The 26,913-nt window shown below is 39.8% G+C and overlaps 1 protein-coding gene across 7 annotated transcripts in view; it reads left to right on the top strand.

Moving 5' to 3' along the window:
• PER3 (period circadian regulator 3) overlaps positions 1-26,913 on the top strand; it is a 63,505-nt gene that overhangs the window by 18,092 nt on the left and 18,500 nt on the right. For 3 of the 7 annotated variants that reach the window (XR_003003765.1, XM_024749935.1, XM_024749934.1), the window contains exons 10-17: positions 1,321-1,426; positions 2,357-2,485; positions 2,920-3,046; positions 12,686-12,818; positions 13,579-13,703; positions 13,929-14,114; positions 24,538-24,780; positions 25,118-25,788. Coding sequence is in view for 6 of the 7 variants with exons in the window: in XM_024749935.1 (XP_024605703.1) it covers positions 1,321-1,426; positions 2,357-2,485; positions 2,920-3,046; positions 12,686-12,818; positions 13,579-13,703; positions 13,929-14,114; positions 24,538-24,780; positions 25,118-25,788 (1,720 nt within the window). In the remaining variant the exon portion in view is untranslated. The remainder of the gene's footprint in view (positions 1-1,320; positions 1,427-2,356; positions 2,486-2,919; positions 3,047-12,685; positions 12,819-13,578; positions 13,704-13,928; positions 14,115-24,537; positions 24,781-25,117; positions 25,789-26,913) is intronic. The other 4 variants (XM_024749939.1, XM_024749936.1, XM_024749938.1 and 1 more) reach the window with 3 other exon arrangements.

Genomic DNA, 26,913 nt, shown 5'->3' with positions numbered 1-26,913 from the left:
GGGGGAGGAGGAGAGGAGGGGCACCTGAGACCTGAGACGTGCCAGTGTCAGGCTGTCGTCCAGGTGCAGCCGGCCCTCCGCGTCCCGCATCGCAGAGCCGGTGCCCCCGGACAGGGCCTGGTGCCTCCCAGGGTCTGGGCGGGGGCGGGGGGCCTGTGCCGGGGACGCGGCCTCTTCCTGACGCCTCCCGTGACCCCGCTGGCGTCCCGCCGTTCCTGCTAGGAGTTTCTGTCTTTGGGGAAGTGTTGCCGCGTGTCTGAGGTGTGAGAGGCAGCGTGCAGGACGCGTAACAGGAAAAGGAGGGAGAGCCGGCTCGGGCGTCGGGCGTGTGGCTTCAGACGCGCCCCGGCTGCCTGGCCACGGCGACTTGGCAAGTTTCTTCACCTCTGCCGGGTTGATTCCTACCTCCCAGGGTCGCGAGGACTCAGGAGGTGACGTGCCTGGCCCGCGGCACGTCCGCTATTAGCAGCACTAGTGCGACCGGGGTACCGAGAGGCCAGACGGTGTGGTGGCCGAGAGCGTGCGGCCTGGAGCCGGGACTCTGGGCCCCGGGAGCACCTGGCAGACCTGACAGCAGGGGACCTGAGCCGGGGTCTGGCTCGGGGAAGCGAGGAGGGGGTGCCTGGTGGAGCGGCTGGCACAGCGCCCGGCACGTCGTAAGGGTGTAGAAAATGTCACTTATTCTCGATGTGTGTTATAAAACAGCACTTCCTGTCGCATAGAGGGGCCTTAGTGAATGTCAGTCGCTTGTCTTTGCTGCTCTTTCTGCTGACGTGTCTGCCTCTCATTGTATTCCGGTGGTAGATTTCAGATGCTCTAGAATTGGGGTATAAATAAGACTGAAGATTTTGTGGCAACCACACGTTCACCACGCGGGTGGGCTGCAGAAGCGTCTTTACTAGGTAGCTTGAGTGATTAAGTGCATTAAGCATTCAGTGTGTTTGCCAAACTTAAGGTCCTAAAATTTCTCATAGCCAGTAGGTTACTCAGTTCCTGTTAAATTCTGAGACCAGTAGCTGTTAAAGGTATTTTAGTAGCTAGGCGTATACCTACCACTGCTTTTAAATTTATACAGATGCGGTAGAATGATTACAGCTGCAGAGAAACTAAAGAAGACGGTTAATACCTCATTTGTTTCCTAGGATTCTCTCTACCTCTATGAATAGAGTTTGAGCTTCATATTTTCTATATTTGGACTTGAAGAGCTGCTTTGTAAAAGCATAGGTTTATTGTTTGAATTTTCTATTAAGAATCACTTTAGCCTTCGTTGTAAATGAACTTGAAATTGTCTGACTCAATCTTTCACTTGGCATTTTGTAGGAGTCCACTAAATGAGAATGTTTTTGCCACCGGAATAAAAAAGATGAACGGTAATGACAAAGACATAACAGAATTACAAGAACAAATTCACAGACTTCTCTTACAGGTAAAGTGAGAGATTTTAAAAAGACAAACATAATATTCCCATAATTGTCTTTAATTTTAACACTCAGTAAAGTCACTTCACAGAAATAAACCGTGAGGAGAGAGAAATCCTTACCCTGTACATTCCAGAAATTTTTATCTTCCTCTTTTTGTTTTCAAATTAAATTTCATTAATTTTGTTTTCCCTTTTTCTGTGTTAAATACACAGGACTTTTTGTAAGAATCCAATTTAAGACGACAAGCAGAGTCATAGGAAGCAATGAGATAGAGAAGTTATTTCTAAATGAGAGAATCATTCTTGTATTCCAGACGCTGCCAGTGTTTTGGCTTCACTGTTTTTTTAAAATAATTACAGTTTTAAAGGTGGGGAGACGGGTGGCAGGTCTCTGTATCTCTAGTCATTATGAGCCAAAGTAGGAAAAACTGCTTGTTGAAAACAAATACCAAAATGCTTTCTACTAGAGAGTCAATCGGTAAACTTGTCAAGCATTTACTGATGGTGTCACTAAAACTGTTACCCAGTAGTGTTCAAAATGTCTTTCATACAGTCTCTAGAGTTCATAAAGTATCTCTGAGGTTCTTGGGGAAAAGTACAGTATATATTTAATTTGTTCTGTCTATCCCAAACTCAGCATAAAGAGTTAGAGTTTATTTTCATGTTTTGTTAAATTTATTTACTGTGGCTTTTAAAACGTTTGTTCTAGAAATACCCACCTAGACTAGAAAAGTAGGTTCTGCCCTTGAGGATTACCAAGATGAGAGAGGAATGTCTTTCATGTCAGCATCATCCTTCACACACCTCATTTAGGATTTCAGAAATTTTAATCTTAATTTTGTGATGACTGTAGGTAAGCTCAGAGGTAGGTAATGCTGTGTCTCTCCTCCGACGACCACATCACCCGGGGCTGCGACGGGCCCCTCTCTCTTGCAGCCCGTTTACGGGAGCGCATCCAGTGGCTATGGGAGCCTGGGGAGCAGCGGGTCTCAGGAGCATCACCTCAGCATCGCGTCCTCCAGTGAGTCCAGCGAGCGCTGCGCGGAGGAGGTGCAGAAGGCACCGGTGAGCGAGCACACGTGTGCTTCTGAGCATGTGTCCTTTTCTTCCTGTGTTGTTAACCCTAACGTGTCGGTGCTGGTTCTGTACCTCGACACATGTGGCTTCTTAGTCCTCGTCTGGAAGATCTCATCTGGTAATAGACATTCTGATGCATTCCGGTTTGGGAAAATGTCTCTAAAAAGAAAATATCACCTTTAGAAGGTGATATTTGGGTCAATTGTGTGCTTCCTAAAAATTAGCATGTTGTGGACAGATTGCTGTAAAGCTTCACTGCTCCTCGTGTGCTGTGGTGCAGCGGGAGACTGAATTAATGCTATTACTGTGCTTTCAGTCATTCTGTCTACAGAGAACGAAAAGTTAAACGTATTTCGTGTATGTATCTTTTAATGCACATTTTTGTCATCTTCGAAACATTGGTTATCATTCTTTTCCCTAAGTTGACTTTGCAGCAGGTCTATGCCAGTGTAAACAAAATCAAGAATCTAGGCCAGCAGCTGTACATCGAGTCAAGGGCCAAATCACCAAAGAAGCAAGTGATGGAGACCGGCCCGGGACAGCGTGGCGGTGAGTCAGCAGGGTCGCCCCGCCCCCCTCCCAGAGCGGCCCTCACGAAGCCACGACTCTGGGCTGCTGCTGTTCAGGTTTACGTGCCCAGATAACAAGTAACAGCACTACTACTAACAATAGCGACGGCAGCCGCAGATACTGTCCCGAAAGCTAAATGGTATTAGAACGTATTCACGGTATACTTCTACTAAAGAATTGACCTTTCTGCTAACTCCACCCAATTCGTAGATTCCCTCCATATGAGCTATCTGTAAACCAAAAGAGGTAACTTTAGAATACATTTCAGATAATAAGTATATTAAAATGATAATCCCTCCCTTTCATTTCAAACAGATGGAGAATGTTTGTGACCTAAATTGAATGAAAAACTTGGGCTTTTTCTTGATTACATGTTTACTTTGCTCAAATATGAGGTAGGGAGTACCCCAGAGGAATTGGATCAGTTGTGATGGTTGACGTTATTTTGAGAAGCTAACCTGCGTGCTTCTATATACAGAATTATATAGTTCTGTATATATAAAGTTTTATAATATAGAGATCAAATTATGCTAACTACTTAACTTAGATAACTTTCTCTTAATTTTTCTCCTTGAATGTTAATATCAATATAATTTGGGAAGTCGTTATAGATTTTGGCCACCTAAATGTCCTTGATGGTCCCTACCACTGTCAAATGTGAGTGTTCTACACAGTAGGGTGAAAATTCTTCTCTTAAGTCAATAATAATAATAGTAGCTGTACTTTTCAGGACTTGATATGATTGCCACAAGAAAAGTATCAAACTACTGCTCCTACAGGTGATATCACTGGGAGCCTGTAGGACACCCTCCAGATACAGCAAGTCCCGTCCTTTAGTTTTTTGGGTTCTTATTCATCTTGGCAGGAGGTTTCAAGTTCTGTTTGTTTCTTTTGCTGTAGACGTAAGGGCACAAGGAAGAAATGACAACCTTTTTTGGTCCCGTGAAACCATCAGATCTCCCCCACAAAAGAATTTATCTTAAATACCTTTCTTGTTGTGTATCATTATTCCACATCCTGCCAGAGAAAATTCTTTGAGGAGATTTTTATCTAAAATTTCTAGATGTTTTCTTCATTGTCTGATCCAGTCAGTGCTACTTGCTGCTGCCTTGGCCTACGACCTCATGTTAGTGCCACAATCTTACATCCTGACCTCTGGAATTTCTTCTCAGGGTAGAAATCCTTTCTAACCTCCTGCTTTATTCCGTTTCTTATCACCTGTCATTGCATTGGTCTAGTAATACCATCAGTACTGTTGTTTTGAAGGCTATATATTTAAGCATCATCCATATTCAATCATTCAACATTTTATAAAATTTAAGCTTTACCTAACCCTGTGTACTTAGGCTGCTATTTTAGAAACTGAAATTTTCTTACTACTTAGCTATGTGCTATATTTGACTAATACACATAGGATGCCACTTTGTGGGGAAGTTATGCCATTTGGAATAACTTTGGAGAACTAATGTTATTTGGGCGTCTTGTTTTTATTAACAGCTTACGACCTACAAGTTTAAAGAGCTAGTAAAAAAATCTTTATTACTCTTTACTGAAGAGAAACAAGAAGGTGACTTAAAGATAGAAAACGTTGTAATTCGAATATTAGAAATTGAGTAGAGATATACCCCAATGAAAAGGAAAATACTAAATGGTCATTGTATATATATTTTATTATATACAGGGTGCTGGAGCACACAAGAACATAAGGTTTTAAGTATGTATGTTTACCTTTCTTATAAAGGCAGGTTATGCTTTAGAATAGAATAAGAAGGGAAACTTTTGGGCTTCCCTGGTGGTGCAGTGGTTAAGAGTCCGCCTGCCAGTGCAGGGGACACGGGTTCGATCTCTGGTCCGGGAGGATCCCACATGCCGCGGAGCAGCTAAGCCTGTGAGATACAACTACTGAGCCTGCACTCTAGAGTCCATGAACCACAACTACTGAGCCTGCGTGCCGCAGCTACTGAAGCCCATACACCTGGAGTTCATGCTCCGCAGCAAGAGAGGCCACCGCAATGAGAAGCCCGTGCACCGCAACGAAGAGTAGCCCCTGCACGCCGCAACTAGAGAAAGCCCACGTGCAGCAACGAAGACCCAATGCAGCCAAAAATAAATAAATAAAATAAATAAATTTTTTTTAAAAAAAGAAGGGAAACTTTTAAACTTATTACGGAAAGGAAAGGAACAACAAAGAGATGTAAAGTCCCTTCCTCAGCCATACAGACTGACGCCAGCTGCCAGAGAAGTAATTGGGGAAATTGGGGAAAACTGAACATTCTACTGCGAGGGTGATGCAAAGCCCAAGTGAAAGATGATTCATACACTGAGCTAACTCAAGAGTGAGAGTGCTTTGGTTTCTGCTCGGGGAGAGCTGGAAAGAGCATCATTCCAAACTTACAAGGAAAAAAGCCAGACGGGCAGCAAGTTCGTGTTCTTTCTTGAACCCGTCAGACTGCTGAGGTTACAGGGCAGCCAGCAGGCCTGAAATCTGAGGAGAGGCACATACTTGCAAGGAGAAGTGAGGTAAGTGCTGGATCCTGTGACTGACTGATTCAAGTCACCTACAAGAGACAGACCTTCTCTGAGGCACAGTGCAGGGAAGACCAAAGCCTGGAAGTGGAGCAGATGTTGGAAAAAAGAGCTCTCAGGAAAGCAGCCTCCACCTGAAGCACAGAGTGTCACTAGAGGGATCTGAAAGCTGTCATACAGTGAGTGAAACCATAGCAACAACAAACCTCAGACCTGGCCTAAAGTTTAATTAGATTAACCGGAACACAGACCTAGTGGAAGGAAAGCCATGCTCAGTCCCTACTGTCTTATACATGTTCACTTTTCAGCAAATTATGAAGCATATGCAAAGCAAGGGAAAAAACCTCCTAGGAGACAAAGCAGTCATCCGAACAAGAACAAGAGTCGGGTAGGACACAGATGTTGGAAATAACTCTGAATAATAAATACATTAAAGGCTCTAATGGACAAAGTAGGTAACATGCAGAAACCGCCGAAGTAATCACAGCATCAAGATGGAACACGAAAGAGAGGATCAGATGGAAATGTTAGAAGTGCTGGAGATGAATATATGCCTTTGGTGGGCACTCAACCAAGAAAAGAATCAGTAAACTTGAAGATAGATAAATAGAAATTACACAGCTGAAACACAAAGAGAAAGGAACATACAAGATAGAGCCTTTTAAGAATTTGGGGACAAGATTGAATGATCCAACATATGAGTAATTGGAATCCCGGGAAAAATACTTGAAACGATGGCTGATTTTCCAGATTCAAAGAACATCAAGTAGCATAAATACAAAAAAAGAAAAACACCACACACTTGGGCATATCGTGTTCAAACTAAAATAAAACCAAAGAGAATATCTTGAAGGCAACCAGAGGAAAATGATAGATTACAGAAAAACAAAGATAAAAATAAGAATTACAGGAGACATTTCTTCAGAGACTGTGAACGTTAGAACACAATAGAGTAACATCTTCAAAGGAAAGAAACCATCAGCGTAGAATGGTACACGCAGTGGGAAGTATCTTTCAGAAATGAAGGAGATACAAAGATTTTTCTCAGACAAAAACTATGGCAATGTATTGCCAGCAGATCTGTTCTATAAGAATCCTAAAGGAATTTGTAAAGGTAGAAGGAACATGATGTCAGACATAACACTTGGATCTGCACAAAGAAATGAAGAGCACTGGAAGTGGAATAAATGAAGATAAAATAAATTTTATTTTTTACGTATTTTTAATTACCGTAAAACATAACTAACTAAAGCAACAATAGTATTCTGCATGTATAACATATGTAAAAATACTGCAAAGGATGGGAGTGAGGTATTAGGAATATACTGTGTAAATTCTTCCCATATTATAGTATTTGGAGTATGCTATTTGGAGATAGAAACTGAGTCCTTAAAGATGTATATTGTAAACTTTAGGACAATTATTAGTAGAAGTTTTTAAAGAAGTGTAAATAATGTCAGTAGAGGTGTTAAAATGTAATTTAAAACACTTAACCCAAAATGAGGTAGAAAAGGAGGGAAAAAGAAACAAAAAACCCAGATGGAACAAATGGAAAACAGCAAGAGGTACATTTTGATCCAGCTACATCAATCACATTAAATGTGAATGATCTCAGTATATCAGTGAAAAGACTTAGAAATTGTGAAATTGGATGAAAAAACAAGATGCAGCTACCTATCATCTACAAAAACCCATTATGAAAATTAAAGACATAGGTTAAAAGTAAAAGGTTAGAAAAGATATATCATGCTAACAGGAATCAAAGGAAAACTGGAAAGCTATATTAAGGTCAGACATAGTAGACTTTAGAACAAGGGCTTCAGAGAGATATTGCATAAAGACAAGGGGGATGATTCTCTGAGAATATAAAACAATCCTGTTTAGGCACCTAACATCAGAGCTTCAAAATACACGAAGCAAAAACTGATAAAAACTTCAAGGAGAAATAAACAAATCCACAGCAATAGTCGGGGACTGCAGCAAATCAAAACCACGATGAAATATCAGCTCACACCTGTCAGAATGGCCATCGTCAAAAGGGCAAGAAATAGCAAGTGTTGGTGAGAACGAGGAGGAAAGGGAGCCCATTTACACTGTTGGTGGGAATGTAAGTTGGTGCAGCCTCTATGGAAAACAGTATGGGGCTTCCTCAAAAAATTAAAAATAGAACTACCATATGATCCAGCAGTCCCATTTATGAGTATTTATCTGAAGAAAACGAACACACTAATTTGAGAAAATATGTGCGCCACTATGTTCACTGCGGAATTATTTACAATAACCAAGATATGGAAACAACCTAAGTGTGCATCCGTGGATGATTGGATAAAGAAACTGGTATAGAGAGAGGATGGAATACTATATGGCTACAAAAAAAGAATGACGTCTTCCTTGTGGCAACATGGATGGCCCTCAGGAGTACTATGCTACATGAAATAAGTCAGAGAAGGACAAGTAGCGTATGATTTCACTTGTATGTGGAATCTAAAATTACAAACCAGAACTCCTAGATACAGAGAATATATCGGTGGTTGCCAGAGGGGAAGGGGGTTGGGAGGTGGGCAAAATGGGTGAAGGGGATCAGAAGGTACACATTTCCATCTATAAAACAAATCAATCATAGGGATGTAACGTGCAGCTTGGGGGCTATAGTCAGTGATATTGTACTGCAGATTTGAAAGTTGCTCTTATCACAAGAAAAACATTCTTTAACTCTATATGGTGACAAATGGTAACTAGATTATTGTGATCATTTTGTAGTGTATACAAATGTTGACGCATTATGGTGTACACTTGAGGCTGATAGAATGTTGCCTGTCGATTATACTTCAATTTTTAAAATATAAATTTCTAGAGAGAAAATCTTTGTAATATTGGGTTTGGAAAGAGGTTTTAGATATGACATCAAAAGCATGATCCATAAAAGAAAGAAATTGATAAATTAGACTTTATTGAAATTAAAACTGTTTCTTTGAAAGACGTTGGTAAGACATTGGTAAGACAATGAAAAGACAAAATATTTGCAAATTATATATAAAGAGCTGTATCCAGAATACATAAAGAACTCTCAAAATTTAACAATAAGAAGTTAAACATCCCAATTTTAAAATGGTCAAGAGATCTAAACACTTTTCCAGTGAAGATGTATAGATGGCAAATAGCATATGAAACAACACTCAATCTCATTGGTCATTAGGAAGTTAAAAACACATCACACACCCGTTAAAATGGCTAAAATTAAAAGAACGAAAACTGACAATACTAAGTTCTGGCAAGAATGCAGAGTAACTGGAGCTGTCACACGTTGCTGAGGGTAATGTAAAATTGTGCAGCCACTTTGGAAAATGCGGTAATTTATTATAAAGTTAAATATCTTATAATCTTACCATATTACTCAGCAATTCCATTCTTAGTTATTTACCCAAGTGAAAAAAAGAAGCAAGTTCACACAAAATCCTGCCTGAAAATGTTTATGACACTTTATTCACACTCACCCAAAATTGGAAACAACTTCCATGTCATTCAGCAGGTGAGTAGATAAACTGTGATACATCCACCCAATGGAATACCACTCAGCAATAAAGAAAAATGAACTTGGGCTTCCCTGGTGGCTCAGTGGTTGAGAGTCCGCCTGCCGATGCAGGGGACACGGGTTCGTGCCCCGGTCCGGGAAGATCCCACATGCCGAGGAGCAGCTGGGCCCATGAGCCATGGCCGTTGAGCCTGTGCGTCCGGAGCCTGTGCTCCGCAACGGGAGAGGCCACAACAGTGAGAGGCCCGCGTACCGCAAAAAAAAAAAAAAAAGAGAAAAGAAAAAAAAAAAAAAAAAAAAAGAAAAAAAAAAAAAAAAAATGAACTTGATTCACGCAGCAATGCAGATGGATCTTAAATGCATTTTGCTAAGTTAAAGAAGCCAGAGCTAAAAGGTTGCGTGTTGTGTGGTTCTGTTCTGGGAAGGCATTACTTCTGGAACACGGTAGGTCCGGAAAACAGATCAGTATTTGCTAAGGTTGCGGGATGTGTTGACTGCAAAGAGGCAGCTGGAGGGAAGTGTTTGAGTGAGAGAAACGTTCTTTTTGTTACTCTGGTGGTGGAATCACAACTGGCTGTGCATTTGTTAAAACTCATAGATCTGTTGTGCCTCACCCCGCCCCAGAATGTAGAGGGAACCCAAGATGAGGTATAGGCTGTGACAAGTGACCCTAACCAAGTTACAAACTAATGGCATAAACATCCTGAAGGAGGTGGGGAAGAAAGTTGCTGAGTAGCTTTGCAAATCAGTGTCTTCGCTGGACACCCCAGCACTAAATCCAAAACATAAATGTACACAAACACAGTATTCAGGAAACTGATTTCTCATCATAGTTCAGGCTAGCAATTCTGAAGCTACTTTACATAAACAGTAGAACTGAGCAAGTAGGCAAACACATTGCAGATAATGAGGTTCCTCGCCACTGGAGAGGGACATAGCAAATGAGCAGAGGGAATGCTAGCGTGAACTCTGGTGCTGGATTGCAGTTAAAGGTATCAGCATGGACTCATGCCTTTTTGCTTAATGGATGGATGGACGGATGGACAGACAAGAGTTGACATACACACAGATATATATTTGTTTTGTCCATTGAGGGGACCTACAAGGAGGGACACATTTACCAATGAGCACACCCAGTACCCAGGTCTTAGTTCCTATGTGTTTTTCCCGTAAAAGAAACCAGGGAAGTAAGGAAGTAAGGAAGTGCTCAAGAAAAAAGGGGGAAAATGGCATGTCCGAGGGACACAGGAGACAACTTGAAAGAGCACGTAATGCCAAAACTGGAACAATTTGAGCAACAAAATAAATAATGATAGTATTGGATTATAACACAGCAAATGAGTATCCAGGAGTCCCTGCTGATAAATGATTGGATGAATAAATAAAAGGGAAAGGGGAGAAGGGAAACTCTTCCTAATAGAAAAAGCTTGATTAATGTAGGAGTTAAAAAAATAGGAATTGCTATTAGAATGCCACAGTAGTCATTATGCTGTACGCCTTAAACTTACTACTGTATGTCAATTATATTTCAATAAGACTTAGAGAATAAAGAAAGAATTCCACAGTAGTAACTGTTGCAGGGCATATCCTCCAGTGAGTGCTAAAATTAGATGAAAGGTTTTTTAAAATCGAGGTTTTAGGTATGTAATTTCCTATTTTTAAATGTACAGTTTGGTGGCATTAAATATATTCACAGTGTTGTGCAAACAATAGGTGAAAGTATAAAAGAAACAGGATATTTGCATGGCTTCAAAGTATTCCTCCAGAACATTTATTGCTTACATCTTTTATTACCTTGTAAAATAGTAACTTTACATAAGAGAAACCTGGCAGGCATCACCTTAACCAATGATCAAGGTTAATGTGTCAGTAATAAAACATCACCATCATGAACTGCACTTCTGTGGCAATTTTCCCCAAGATGCATGACCTCAACCTAATCATAAGAAAACACCAGAGAAACACAAATGGAGGGGCATTTCTAAAAAATTCCTGCCCCGTACTCTTCAAAAGTGTCAGGATCATGAAAGACAAGGAAAGACTAAGGAGGCATTTGACAACTAAATTCATTTGTGACACCCTGGTTGGACTTCTGGACCAGAAAAGTGACGCTTAGTGGGAAAACAGGTGAAATCCAAATGGACTGTAGCTCAGTATGCCGCTGTTAATTTCCTAGTATCATTCATTTTCCTATGGTTATGTGAGGTGTGACATTAGTGGAAGCTGGGTGAATGGTATATGGGAACTCTCTACCATTTTTGTAACCCTTTGAAACCTTCAAGTTGAAAATTATTAAAAAATTAAAAGTAAAATTAGGGCTTCCCTGGTGGCGGAGTGGTTGAGAGTCCGCCTGCCGATGCAGGGGACACGGGTTCGTGCCCGGGTCCGGGAAGATCCCACATGCCGTGGAGCGGCTGGGCCCGTGAGCCATGGCCGCTGAGCCTGCGCATCCAGAGCCTGTGCTCCGCAACGGGAGAGGCCACAACAGTGAGAGGCCCGTGTACCGCAAAGGAAAAAAAGAAAGTAAAATTAATGAGTGAAAGTGAAGCAGTTTTCCATGATTCCCTCTGAAAATAGAGAAGCCTCTTCCAAGCAGCTAAACTAACCTTTTTTAGTAGTATCAACAGTAGCTAATATTTCCTAGTCTCTCAACAGCATTTGCATAATTCTTTACTCTTCTTCCTTGAAATAGTTTCCCCTCTTGGTTTCCATGACACCAGACCTTGCAGGATCTGTCTCTTCCTGGATAAGTCTCCTTCTGGCTTATTCTCTACTGAAAATTCAAGTTCAGCGCTCCAGACTGAGGTCTTTTTTCCTCTCTCTATACCTCTGCTATCTGGTACGGTAGCCACTAACCACATTTTGCAATATAAATTCAAATTAATTACAAATAAATAAAATGTGAAATTTAGTTCCTCAGTTGCTGTAGCCACACTTCAAATGCTAGTCGCTGGGTCTGGTGTTAGTGGCTGCCAGGTTGGACAGCACAGATAAAGGACAATTCTGTCATTGTAGAACGTTCTGTTGGATACCAGTTCAACACAGGCAGTGCCGTGTACTCTCCGTTGCAACACATAAGCAATGCACTATGTCTGTCATCCCCCTTAGTGATGCCAAGATCAGTCAGTTGTACAGGTAGTAACATTGTGAAGGTCCCCGTCAACCTTTCACCTTTGGTTTTATTCCTTGGTCATCTTTGCCTGAAGCAGTTGTTTTACTTCTTTTTTAAAAAGATACATATGAAATTATTCATGTAATTGTTCTAGGTGATATCTTTCTATATCAGTGCATTTAAATCTGAGCTCATTTTTAATAACTACATAATATTGATTGTATATGTCCTAAAGTATCATGTATATCCCGAAGTACTATTTAATTTTGCTGAATAAGTACATATTCTCAAGCATGTGATATTTTATTTATTTATTTTCGTGTTTGTTGGCAGTCTGTATATCTTCTTTGGAGAAATGTCTATTTAGTTCTTCTGCCCATTTTTGGATTGGGTTGTTTGTTTTTTGCATATGATATTTTAAATTGTGCGTCCTTTCATTCTCTTTCAGATGAGCAGAAGGCCTTTTCTTCCTTCCAGACATTAAAAAATAATAGCATGTACCCCGAGTCTTGTGAGGATTTGAGAAGGTATCAGCATAGCCCATCCTATCAGCAATTAAACTGTATTGATAGTGTTATCAGGTATGAGACACAAGTTTTGATAACATGTTAGTTTTTCCAGAAGCATATGTTGTCACTATGGGGCCTTTATATCATTTTTTTTTTTTTTTTTTTGCGGTACACGAGCCTCTCACTGTTGTGGCCTCTCCCGTTGCGGAGCACAGGCTCCGGACGCACAGGCTCAGCGGCCATGGCTCACGGGCCCAGCTGCTCCGCGGCATGTGGGCTCTTCCCGGACCGGGGCACGAACCCGTGTCCCCTGCATCAGCAGGCTGACTCTCAACCACTGCGCCACCAGGGAAGCCCCTATGTCAGCTGTTATTTTTCACTATAAATCAATGGATATCTACTACTAACAACTCATAATAAATTGAACATTTTGGGGGATGCAAAAAATTAGAAGATGCATCCCTTCTTTGAATATAGTTGAGAAGACAAGACCTACACTCATAAAAATTAAGATTTGAAGATCAGTTCAGGACCATAGTCAGGGAAATGTAACAACCCCGTGATGTAGGCCAGGATGGTCAGGGAAGCCTTCACCCAGGAAGAAAGTGAGGGACTTCCCTGGTGGTCCAGTGGTAAAGACTGCGCTCCCACTGCAGGGGCACAGGGTTCGATCCCTGTTCGGGAAACTAAGATCCCACATGGCGTGCAGCGCGGCCAGAAAAAAAAAGAATGTGAAATACCCCAAACAGAGGTGGTGTGAGAAAAGCAGAAAGGTGGAGGATGGCAAAGTTGGGAGCAGGTAGGAATACGCAACCGAATTACCTTGTTGCAGGTACCTGAAGAGCTACACCATTCCAGCTTTGAAGAGAAAGTGTATCTCCTGTACAAATACGACTTCCTCATCCTCGGAAGAAGACGGACAAAGCCACAGAGCAGATGATGTCCAAGCACTGCAAGGTGACAGGAATGCCTTTCATAGTTAGATCAAGAGAGTTATTACAAAGCCACCCCTCTCTGTTTTCTCTCTAATCTTTTGACTTTAATTATTTCATTGTAATCACAAAGAATCCACATTGCCTCTTTATGGCCAGTAGGTTTTAACTTGTCAGTTATAAGTGGGTGTAAATTGTTTGGGTCTTTAATAATGAATTTCTAGTTGGGAATTTTTCTTTTCATTGTCAGTTGCTCTTACATCACCAGCTGTTCCTCAGATCCCAGCCGTACCTACATCAGAAATGCCAGCTAATGGACGATCCACAGATGCTGAAGGAGGAACTCCACAGGCCCTGACCGAGGAGGCTCTGAGCCTGAACGTGAGGCAGTGCAGCTACAGCAGCACCGTTGTTCACATGCCACCACTGGAGTCAGGTACCACGGTACCTTCTATTTTAAAATCCACTCAACGTTAAATACACCATCGTGAGAAAACAAGTCATTAATGCCATTTACTTAGCAATGACATCTAAATTATAAATACTTTTTTCTTTAATTCAGTTACAGTATTTTTGGAAATATCATCACGTTTATGTTGGTTACATACTTAGGACTGTATTTCTTAGTTATGTCCTTTGCCAGTCAACTCCTGACACACGTAAGGCACCTAGAATAGTACCTGATACATAATAATAAGCCCTCAATTGTTGATGGGACTGTCTTGGGTCACTTTGTTGCTGACCTTGAAAGAAAGTGTCCAATTCAAACTTGGACTGTAGTTGTGACTAGATGGGTCATATATACATTCAGATTTTGTTGGGTAACAATGAGGACAGTATGTTTGAAATGCTTTTCCTTTAACATAATGATTTGGTGAACTATTCTGATGTCTTCTTTTTATTCCTTTTTACTGTCTCCTATCCTTTTTCACTTTTGCATTATTCATAAGGATTTGGTGGATGAGGAAATGGTGACAAACGTGTTCAATCAGGTTTTTGGATTATGTCTAACACCTTTGCTAGTCTTCAGTAGTATATAAGTTACCATATGCTGAGCTGTGACTGTGTACCATTCCCTTCCCCTAGTTCTTCATATAAATTAATTCATTTAATCCTCACAACCACCCTTTGAGGTGGAGGACGTTATGTTACTAGGTGGATTGTGGATTGGTGGGAAAAGGCCAGATCGACAGCTGTTGTGAGATTAGATTATTTCTGTTTGTTTTTCTATTATATTATTGATATTATACTATTAGATGATTTCCGTATATCTTATTCTATTATTTCTATTATTTCTAATTAGCCACAGATAGAGTTGTTTTGGAGTTGAGCTAGTCCCTCAGGAGAGAAGCAGATGCGTGTTTTTAGTGTACCTGTTCTTAAATACTTTGGATTCCTATGTGGACGTGTAGCTGTCAGCGACACAGTCCATGCAAGGTAGGGCCTCACCCAACATGGAAAGCTCTTTTTTTGACTGTGCCACTATACTTTGTATACTCTGGTTTTATATTACTGTTTTGAAAGAATCTATACTACAGTCTACATGCTTTCATTTAAAGAATAAGGGATATTTACTGATAATCATTTCTCCTGACCTTAAACCAGTCTCAGCATCTACAGGTGCTCATCTTTATTCTAAGGAGAGAAAGCAGAATCAGAGCCCAGATGTTCTTGAACTGCATCTGTCTTTTGCTTTCTGGAAAGCCCATACTCCTGGAGTTTATACCTTATGCTAATAACGAGTTGGGTCTGAGGACCATGACCCCAAATGCATTTCTCTGCAAGTTATTACTTCTGTTTTATATATGGAACAATTAAGGCACGAACAGGTTAAGTAACAACTTGCCCAAAGTCACACAGCAAACGAGTGGCAGAGTAGAGAATCCAACACTGACAATTAGTCTCCAGAAACCATTGCCATTACAGATATTTTTAAAATCTATAGCAGGGTTGATGGAGTATGAGATACAAAAATTAGCTAAAAAGCCAAGAGATAAACTAAAATGTAATCTTTAAAAACAAATAATCCAAAAGAAGGACAGGAAGGGACGATTATTAGGGCAACAGCAACAACAATAAAACCAGGGAACCTATCAAACCAAGAAAATAATAGCTCTAAATCCAACTAAGTCTATAATTACGTAAAATGGCAGAAATTGTCAGAACAGATAAAAATAAGTCAAGACCCAAACAATATAAATCCACAAATGGGCTGAGAACAATTGGATGGGGAAGATGCACAATCCAAACAACAGGCCCCAGAAGGCTGAGTGCCTGTATTAATGGCAGACTTCAGGAGGGAGTCTCGCCAGAGACGTTCCGTTGTGACAAAGCAGCCAGTTCGTCAAGAAGACGTAACAAACACGGAAGTGTTTTCACTCATAACAGACCTTTAAAGATAGGAAGCAAAAATTGAATGAGTCAGAGAAAGTCTTTCCAGAATCAGAGTGGAAGAACTTAACACCCCTTTTCTGCAAATGTTAAAACATCTTAACAAAATAGATGATCTGAACAGTGCGGTCAGCCACTTGACCTAGTTGATATCTAGAGAGCACAACACACAATAACTGCGTTATACATATTCTTTTCAAGTGCACATGATATGTTCACTGAGATATAAAATAGGTTGGGGTGTAATACAAGTCTCAAATTTGAAATGATTGATGTTTTACAAACTACACTCTTTGGCTAGAGTTAATTCAATTAGAAGTCAGTAAAAGTAAGATATTTATAAAGAGATTAATAACTTGAAATGCCAATGTTGGGGAAGAAAAGTCTCAAATCAGGGATCTAAAGTTCCACTTTAAGAAGCTAGCCAAAAATAAATCAAACCAAAACCCAAAACACAATAAACCCAGGTAGAAGGAGGGAAGTAATAGAGATAAAAGCAGAAATCAACAAAGTAAAAAACAGACAGTACAGAAAATTAAAGCTCAAAGTTGCTTCTCTGAAAATGAACAAAAATTGATAAACCCTTTATGCCAAGTACCACACAGTTTTGATTCCTATAGTTTTATGGTAAGTCTTGAAATCAGGTAGTGTAAATCCTCCAACTTTGTTCATTTTCAAGATTGCTTTGAATATTCTAATTCAAAAAGTCCTGCAGCGGGGCTTCCCTCGTGGTGCAGCGGTTAAGAATCCGCCTGCCAACACAGGGGACACGGGTTCAATCCCTGGTCCGGGAAGATCCCACATACCATGGAGCAGCTAAGCCCAAGTGCCACAGCTACTGAGCCTGCGCTCTAGAGCCCACGAGCCACAACTACTGAGCCCACGAGCCACAGCTACTGAAGCCTGCGTGCCTAGAGTCTGTGCTCCGCAACAAGAGAAGCCACAACAATGAGAAGCCCGCACACCAAAAGGAAGAGTAGCGTCCGCTCACCGCAACTAGAGAAAGCCCACACACAGCAACGAAGACCCAACGCAGCCAAAAATAAATAAATTAAGTAAATAAAAATTTTTTAATTAAAAAAAAAAATGCCCTGCAGGGGTTTGAATTGATATTTTGAATCTATGTATCAACTTGGGGAGAATTGATATCTTAAAAATGTAGAGTCCTCTAATCCATGAACCTGGTATATCTGTTCCTTTATTTAGGTATTCTTAAATTCCTCACAGTAATATCTTACAGTTTTCAGTGTACAGATCTTGCATATCTTTTGTCAGTTTTAACCTCAAGTATTTCATATTATAAATAGGATTATTTTTAATGTCAGTTTCCAATTGTTTGTTGCTAGTATTTAGAAATATAACTGATTTTTGTATATTAATCTTTTATTCTACAGGCTTGCTAAACTCACTTATTAGTTCTAGAAACTTTTTGTTGATTCCATAGGATTTTCTACATGTATGATCATGTCTATGAAAGTCAGTTTTACTTCTTTTCCAATCTTCTTTTTAATCTTTTGTTTGTTTGTTTTTTGCCTTCTTGAACTGGCTAGAACCTCTAATAAATATTGAATAAAAGTTGCAAGAGCAACTATTCTTATGTTTTTCCTGATCTTGGAGAAAAAACATTAATTATGTTAGTCCTAGGTTTTTCATAAATGTACTTTATCAAATTGAGGACGTTCCCTTCTATTCCTAATATCCTCAGAATTTTTTTTATCAGAAATGGATGTTGGATTTTGTCAAATCTCTCCATCTGTTGAGATGATCATAAGATTTTTCTTTTTTAGTTTCTTTTTCAATTTGTTAATATGATGAATTAACTATTTTTATTTCATTCAGTTTATTTAAACTGAAAAAAAAAACCAGTTCACCCATTTCACCCACCCCCCGCCTCTGGCAACCACCAGTCTGTTCTCTGTATCTGTGAGCTTGACTTTTTTAAGTAATTTATTTTTAGATTCCATATATAAGAGAGATCATATGATATTTGTCTTTCGCTCTCTGACTTATTTTACTTAGCATAATGCCACCAAGGTCCATCTGTGTTGTTTAAATGGCAAGATTTCATCCTTTTTTATAGCCGGATAATATTCCTGTATGTATGTGTGCGTGTGTGTGTAGACCAGAGGTTCTCTGTACATCCATTGATGGATATTTAGGTGGTTTCCATGTGTTGGCTGTTGTAAATAGTGCTCCAGTGAACGTGGAGGTGCATTTATCTTTTCAAATTAGTGTTTTTGTTTTCTTCAGATAAATACCCAGTAGTGAAATTGCTGGTTCATATGATAGTTCTAATTTTTTGAGGAACCTCCGAACGGTTTTATAAAGTGGCTGCAGCAGTTTACATTCCCACCAACAGTGCACAAGGGTTCCCTTTTCTCCACATCCTTACAAACACATTATTATTATTACTTTGGCTTTTGACCAGTCTTCTTTTATCTTATTTTTTTTAATTTTTTAATTTTATATTGGAGTGTAGTTGATTTACAATGTTGTGTTAGTTTCAGGTGTACTACAGCAAAGTGATTTAATTGTACGTATGCATATATCTATTCTTTTTCAGATTCTTTTTCCATATAAGTTATTACAGAGTATTGAGTAGAGTTCCCTGTGCCATACATAGGTCCTTGTTGATTATCTATTTTATATATAGTAGTTTGTATATGTTAATCCCAACCTCCTAATTTATCCCTCCTCCTCCCCCACCTTTCCCATTTGGTAACCATAAGCTTGTGTTCAAAGTCTGTGAGTCTGTTTCTGTTTTGTAAATAAATTCATTTTATCATTTTTTTAGAGTCCACATGTCAGGGACATCATAAGATATTTGTCTTTCTCTGTCTGACTTACTTCAGTTAGTATGATCATCTCTAGGTCCATCCATGTTGCTGCAAATGGCATTATTTCATTCTTTTTTATGACTAATATTCCATTGTGTATATATACCACATCTTCTTTATCCATTCCTCTGTTGATGGACATTTAGGTTGCTTCCATGTCTTGGCTATTGTGAATACTGCTGCTGTGAACACTGCTGTGCATGTATCTTTTTGCAGTTTTTGTCTTTTCTGGATATATGCCCAGGAGTGGGATTGCTGGGTCATATGGTAGTTCTAGTTTTAGTTTTTTAAAGAACCTCCATACTGTCCTCCACAGTGGCTGTATCAATTTACATTCCCACCAACAGTGTAGGAGGGTTCCCTTTTCTCCACACCCTCTCCAGCATTTATTATTTGTAGACCTTTTGATGATGGCCATTCTCACCAGTGTGAGGTGACATCTCATTGTAGTTCTGATTTTCATTTCTCTAATAATCAGTGACGTTGAGCATCTTTTCATGTGCTTCTTGGCCATATGTATGTGTTTTTTGGAGAAATGTCTTTTTAGGTTTTCTGCCCATTTTTAAATCAGATTGCTTATTTTTTTGTTTTTTTGGCTGTTGAATTGTATGAGTTCTTTATATATTTTGGATATTAGCCACTTACCAGGTATATGATTTGCAAATATTTTCTCCCATTCAGTTGGTTGCCTTTTCATTTTGTTGATCATTTCCTTTGCTGGGCAAAAGTTTTGTTCTTCTTTCTCAAGATTGCTTTGGCTATTCAGGGTCTTCGATGTTTCCATGCAAATTTTTCGACTGTTTGTTCTGTTTCTCTGAAAAACGCTATTGGAATTTTGATAGAGATTGCCTTGAATTTGTATATTGCTTTGAGTAGCATGGACATTTTAACAATATTGATTCTTCCAATCCATCTGCACGAAATATCCTTCCATGTATTTGTGTCTTCTTCAATTTTAAATGTTAAAATATCTTTGCATTCCTGGGTTAAACCCCACTTGGTCATGATGTATTTCCTTTTTTATACATTGGATTCATTTTGCTAAAATTTTCATAAGAATTTTGAGATCTATGTTTATGAGAGCTATTGGTCTGTCATTTCGTTTGCTTTTGTTTTAATGACTTTGATTTTGGTATCAGGATACTCCTGGCCTCATAGCATGAGCTGGGAAGTGTTTTGTTCTCTTCAGTTTTCTAGAAGACTTTATGTAGAATTGGTATTTTTTCTTCCTTAAATGTTTGCTCAAACTCACCAGTAAAGCCATCTGGGCTTGAAGTTTTCTTGGTGGAGAAGTTTTTAACTACAAATTCAATTTTTTAAGTAGATTTGGGGCTATTCAGGTTTTCTACCTCTTGTTGAGTGATCTTTGTTAGTGTGTATGTCCCAAAGAACTGGTCGATTTTGTCTAAGTTGTCAAGTTTATTGGAAAAAGTTGTTTATAATGTTCCCTTATTATTCTTTTGATGTCTAGTGATAGGAGGGTCTCTAGTGATGTTTCCTCTATCATTTCTGAAATTGGTAACTTACATCTGCTCTTTTTTTCCTCATCAGTCTTGCCAGAGTTTAATCAATTTTACTGCTCTCTGCAAAGAGCCAGCTTAAAATTTTATTGATTTTCTCTCTTTATTATTTTTCTGTTTTCTACAATACTTAACAGATTTTTACTCTGATCTTTCTTATTTCCTTCCTTCTGCTTACTTTTGTTTTACCTTGCTCTTGTTTTTCCAGTTTCTTAAGATGGAAGCTGAAGTCATTGATTTCAGTTATTTCTTCCCTAGTGGATTTTAGTGTAAATTTTCCTTTTACTCCCAGCTGCATTTCACACATTTTGATGTATTTCATTTCATTTTCATCATGTTCAAATGCTGCCTAATATCCCTTTTTATATCTTCTTTGAAATCATTTACATTATCACAAATGTCATATATAAATATATCATCATATATTATTTAGAAAGCATATTTAGATTTTCCAGACCTCTTTATGTTATTGATTTCTAATTTAATCTCATTTTGGTCAGAGAAAATACAAAATTTGAATTCTTTTAAATTTATTGGGGCTTGTTTTATGGTCTGTATGTGGTCTATCTTGGTAAATGTTCTGTATGCACTTGGAAAGGATGTTCATTCTGCCCACTGTGTGAACTAGGTCAGGTTGGTTGATAGTCTTGTTCAAGTCTTCTCTATCCCCCAGTTTTCTGAGTCCTTGCTGTACCTCAGGAGGAGTGTTGAAGTCTCTGGCTGTAATTGTGGGCTTGTCTGTTTCTCCTTGCCATTTTATCAGTTTTTGCTTCGTGCATTTTGAAGCTTTCTTACTTTGTGCATACATGTTTAGAATTGCTGTGTCCTTTTGATGAATTTATCCTTTTATCATTGTGAAATGACCTTCTTATCTCTTGTCTATTCTTTGCTCTAAAATATACTTTGTCTTATGTTACTATATTCACTCCAGCGTTCTTTTTTTTTCTTTTCATTAGTGTTAACATGTTATATCTTTTTCCACCCTTTACTTTTAACCTATGTATATCTTGGTATTTAACGTGGGCTTTATTTTAGTGGTTGCTTAGAGTTTATGATGTGTATATTTAATTTTTGCCAGTCTACCTTCTAGAGATACTATACCACTTAATGCACAGTATAAGAACCTTAAAGTACTATACTTCCAGTTCCCCCTTTGGCCTTTGTCTATTGGCATATATTTCTACATATGTTAGAAATCCCACACTACATTGTTATTATGCTTACTTACATAGTTATTATCTTTGAAAGAGGTTTAAATGTTTACCCCTGTAGGTATCTCTTCCAGTGCTTTTCATTCCTTTACGTAGATTCATCTGATATCACTCTCCTTCTGCCTGAGGGTATTCCTTTTCTATCTCTTGTAGTACAGGTCTACTGATGATGAATTCTTCCCATTTTTGTGTGTCTGAAAATGTCTTTATTTCACCTTCTTGTTTTAAAGACATTTTATCAGAGTGTAGAATTCTAGGTTGACAGTGTTTATCTTTCAGTACCTTAAAGATGCTGCTCCACTGTCCTCTCATTCGCAGGAAGGCTGCTGTCATATGTGCTGTTTGCATGTCTTTTTTCTGGCTACTTGTAAGATTTTCTCCTCATCATTAATTTCAAGAATTTGAGGGACTTCCCTCATGGTGCAGTGGTTAAGAATCTGCCTGCCAGTGCAGGGGACATGGGTTTGATCCCTGGTCCAGGAAGATCCCACGTGCCATGGAGCAGCTAAGCCTGTGCGCCATAACTACTGAACCTGCGCTCTAGAGCCCATGAGCCACAACTACTGAGCCCGCATGCCACAACTACTGAAGCCCACGTGCCACAGCTGCTGAAGCCCGCGCACCTAGAGCCCGTGCTCCGCAACAAGAGAAGCCACCTCAATGAGAAGCCCGCGCGCTGCGGTGAAGAGTAGCCCCCCGCTCACCACAACTAGAGAAAGCCCACGCACAGCAACGAAGACCCAACACAGCCAAAAATTAATTAATTAATTAATTTTTTAAAAAAGAATTTGATTGTGATGTCCATGATGTAGTGTTCTTCATGTTTTTTGTGCTTGGAGTTCATTGAGCTTCTTGGATTTGTAGGTTTAGAGTTTCCATCAAATAGAAAAAAATGGTTTCCATTATTTTTAAAATATTTTTTCTGTTTCCCCTTTTTCTGGGACTCAAGTTACAGGTATATAGGCTGCTTGAAGTTGTCTCACAATCCACTGATGCTCTGTTCATTTAAGTCTTTTTCAATTTTTTAGGTCTTTGTTTCATTTTGGGACAGTCTCTGTTGCTATGTCTTCAGGTTCACTAGTATTTTCTATTACAATATCTAATCTGTTGTTATTTCCATTCAGTATATTTTCCAACTCACATATTTTAGTTTTCATTGCAGAAGTTCTGTTTGGATGTTTTTTAATATATCTTCCATGTCTTTATATAACATATTTAATCTTCCCTGTGGCTGTATGGAATACAGTATAATAACTATTAACGTTCTATCTGCCGATTCTAACATCTCTGCCAGCCCAGGGTCGGTTTTGCTTGATTAATTTTTCTCCTTATTGTGGGTTGTATTTTCCTGCTTCTTTGCATGCCTAGTCCTTGATTGGATGCCAGGTACTGTGATTGGGTGCTGAATATTTCTGTATTGCTGTGAGCACCGTTGAGCTTTATTCTGGGACCCAGTTAAGCAATGTGGAAACAGATAGGTCTTTTCAGGCTTTGCTTTTAAAATTGGTTAGGCTGGACCAGAGCAGTGTAGGGTAGGCCTGATTCTTCTCTGCTACTGAGGCAAGACCCTTCAGAGCATTCTACCCAATGCCCGTGGATTATGAGATTTTTCTAGTCTGGCTGTTGGGAGTGAGCCCTGTTCTCCAGGTGGTGTGAGCTTCGGTCTGATCCTTTCAGGTGATTTTTTTCCTCCCATCTGTGCACTGGTGAGGACTCTGGGGTCCCTGCAGCTGTCTGGAGTCCTCTCTGTGCAGCTGTCCTCTACACTTCTCTTCCTGAAAACTCCAGCCACCGTGGCCTCCCCAGACTCTCAGCTCTGCCTCTGCTCTCAGGGATCCCACAAGGCTCACCTAGTTTCCCCACCTTGCTCCTCAGAAACTCTCAAGGCAGTAAGCTGGGCAGATATGGGGCTCACCTTGTTTTCCATCCCTTAAGAGTCACTCTCCTTTGTTACCTGATGTTCAGTGTCTTGGAACTTATTGTTTCATATATTTAGTCCCTTCCTGGTTGTTTCAGGTGGGAAGGTCAGTCTAGTCCCTGTTCCTCCATCTTGGCCAAAATCCGAAGTCCTTCCGCTGTGTTGACTTACACTAGTCAGTGCCTGTTTCTGGAAGCAGAATGGGGGCATGCCCACCCACACCTCAGTACCACACAGCAGGGGAGAGGTGGAATGGACACTGGGAGAACCCACCAGTGTCCACCATGAAGTCTTTTGTACCTGGAAGAAGTAATGTTTAGAAGCAACTCAGCATCCATCTACAGATACTTACTTTAGTAAAAAGTCATAAATACATCATCTGTGATGCACTGATAAAAGGGATATTGTTAAATGAAAAAACACATTGCAGGCTAGTATACAAGATTATATGCCATTTGCGTAAACATGGAGGTGAAGAATAAGAGTCTGTATTCATGCTTACTTATAGATGTGTAAAGAAAGTAGACAGATATATAAGGAAATAAAAGAAATGGTTTTCTGTGGGGAGAATAAATGAGAACTAGGCAGATTGTGTACAGGGATAGGGAGAAGCTAGTAAATGTCTTTCTAATACATGCTGATTTTTGAACCACGTGGATATATTACATATTAAAAATAAATCCAAACATAACAATTTCTTGGAGAATTCAGGGAGATAGAAGAATATTTACAATGAAAGCAAGATTTAAATAAGTGTGTACATTGAGTATTACAACTCTAAAACATATATACAAGTGTACAAAGAGTATAAAGAAAGGCAGAAAAATTAAAAATTTATCTGCTAGATTGATGAAGGTTTTATGTTCCAGCTGTTGTAATGATTGTAAACATTTCTTGAAAGATAACTAAATTAGTGAACGTAAATAAATGCAAAATAACTGGTAGGAGTTAAAATTAAATCTGTCTTCCTCCACTTCATCAGAATTGAGTCCAGCAGAGCTTGGCACCCTGCCCTGTGAGCCCTGGACCCTCAGCACACACCCAGCTCCACTGGCCTCAGAACAGTTTAAACACACAGGGCTCACAAAAGCTGTGCTGTCAGCCCACACGCAGAAGGAAGAGCAGAGTTATGTGGATCAGTTCCGGGACAGGATTCTGTCATCGCCCTACGGCTCCTATCTTCAGCAAGAAAGCAGAAGCAAAGCTACATATTCAGATGTTCAAGGTAGTTAAATTTTTAAAAATATATTCCCTTTATCAACATAGTTGTCAAATTTATAAATCATACTTGAGTACTGGGAGATACGGAGTGGAGTATAGGAGTTTTGCTTGTAAGAAACTGATTGAAAGATACTGAAATAAGTTTATTTTATAGCAACAGCTTTTACCCAGGATCTTGTTCATCTTTTCAGAGCTATTTTCTGTCATCCCTGCAGTGGACATAGTTACTATCAGCCAATGTTTATTCCTTGTAAAATCTACTTAGAATTATCTATCAACATTGTCCTTCTCTTCTGTTCTGGCTTAGTTTTCTGTAACACACCTTCCTCTTTACCCTTCAGGAGATTCTGCTTCCAAGCCTACCCGATCCGCTGGTTGCAGGAAGGGGAAGCACAAGCGTAAGAAGCTGCTCATGTGGTCGGACAGCAAGGGCATTAAGGATGACTTCTGTCCCCACCTCGTAGGAGAGGCCCAGGATGGACAGCCCTGGTGCCCTTCCTCTACCTCCTCTCCTTATGCCTCTGGCCCATTGCTCCAGGCTGCAGTGGTGGTTCCCAGCCAGGCACCTTGCCTCGTCCAAGCCCTTCCCCTCCCAACCATGACCTCCCTGGGGAGAGAACATGCAGCCTCGGAAACTGTGTTGCAGAGTCTGCCTGAGCCGCCTTTCCCCAATGGCTTGCAGTCTTTCCCAGCTCTGCCCTCTGCTTGCTTAGATACTTTTATGAACATCTTCCTGCATGAACCCCCTATCTGTCCTCTCTTGTTACCACCATTCTCCCCATATCCATTCTTGGGAGCAGCAGGCTCTTCTGAAATACCCGCCTCGGTATCAGCAGTGCCTCCAAATCCAGGCCCACCATCTTCAGCCATCAGCCAAAGGAGTGGTGAGGGAAAGTGGGGGACCCAGAATGAAGGGCACCCCCTCATTAACTCAAAGAGCAGCTCCCCGCTCCAGCTCGACCTGCCGCAGGAGGACAGGCCCAGATCCTGTGCATCCCCAGAAGCTGAGTATGTAAGTGACACTAACTTTCAACACACAAGAGAGAAAATAAATGTGCGTCCTCTTATTAAAATTAAGGTTTTTGCACTGAGGCTCAAGACTAATGGCCTAGATGGGTAACTGTATTACAGCTGAGGTTGAGACTTTGTTCTGCAGAAACATGCAGTATATCCTTCAGACTCCATTTAAAAAGCTGCAGTGAAAGAATCTGCTGTGTCCTGAGTTCTTACATGCTTTGCGAGGTTTTCCCCAAAGTGCTATCTTTCAGATTTTCTTTGTGAACTGGATTTCCCCTCTGCTTTAAAATTTGATATCCAGGTATTAAACTTAAGTGTGCATTGCCTATAAAATGTGTTTTCTTACTTACAACTGGGGTTATGGGCTAGTTAGACAGGAACAGGCCATACTGATAAGACATGAATTTAGCAATTTTACTTTTTCAGACACAGTTGTAGGACACCAGGTCTGTATGGAGTGGGTAGGAGCTCATTTTTGTCATTAATTATCAGTAAAGTAGTCAGTTTATATAGTTTTGTACTTACACATGTCATTTTTTAAAACGAAAAATTTTTGGTCACTTTCCTTTAACTTTTCATCTCTTTACCTAAAATGGCATTCTCAGATTTACTTGTCAGGTTACACTTTGGGATAAGACTTTCCTATACTTAGGTATAGGATCCAAGACAACGTGAATATTTACACAAAGTTTTTCTTCAGTCTTCCCTTCAAGGTATAATAATGATTTTAAACAAATGTTCAGAATCTGATGATCCAAATCAAGAAAGTATGCTCGATTTTGAAAGCCTGATATTAGTACACTTACTAGAAACCTAAGGCAAAGCCTGGGCTACGGAATCAGACCTGGCTTCCAATCCCGGCTCTGCCACAGGTTAGGTGGCTTAGCTTACACAAGATATTTAACCTTTCCATGCCTTTGTTTTCTTATTTGAAAAATGGAAAGATTAAGACTTCATGGCTTTTTCTGAGGACTAAATTAAGTAATATTTATATGGCCCTTCTCCCCATGCAGTATAAGCTCAGGATAGCTGGAACATGGTTTTGTTCACTATTATATTACTAGCGTTTTGAACAATTCTTAGAACATATAAAGTGTTCAATATATGTGTTCTGAATGAC

This window comes from Neophocaena asiaeorientalis, unplaced genomic scaffold (genome assembly GCF_003031525.2).
Source record: "Neophocaena asiaeorientalis asiaeorientalis breed wild unplaced genomic scaffold, Neophocaena_asiaeorientalis_V1.1 scaffold275, whole genome shotgun sequence".
NCBI lineage: Eukaryota > Metazoa > Chordata > Mammalia > Artiodactyla > Phocoenidae > Neophocaena > Neophocaena asiaeorientalis.
The sequence above is the reverse complement of the archived record's forward strand: the minus strand, read 5'-3'. Positions and strand labels throughout refer to the sequence as shown.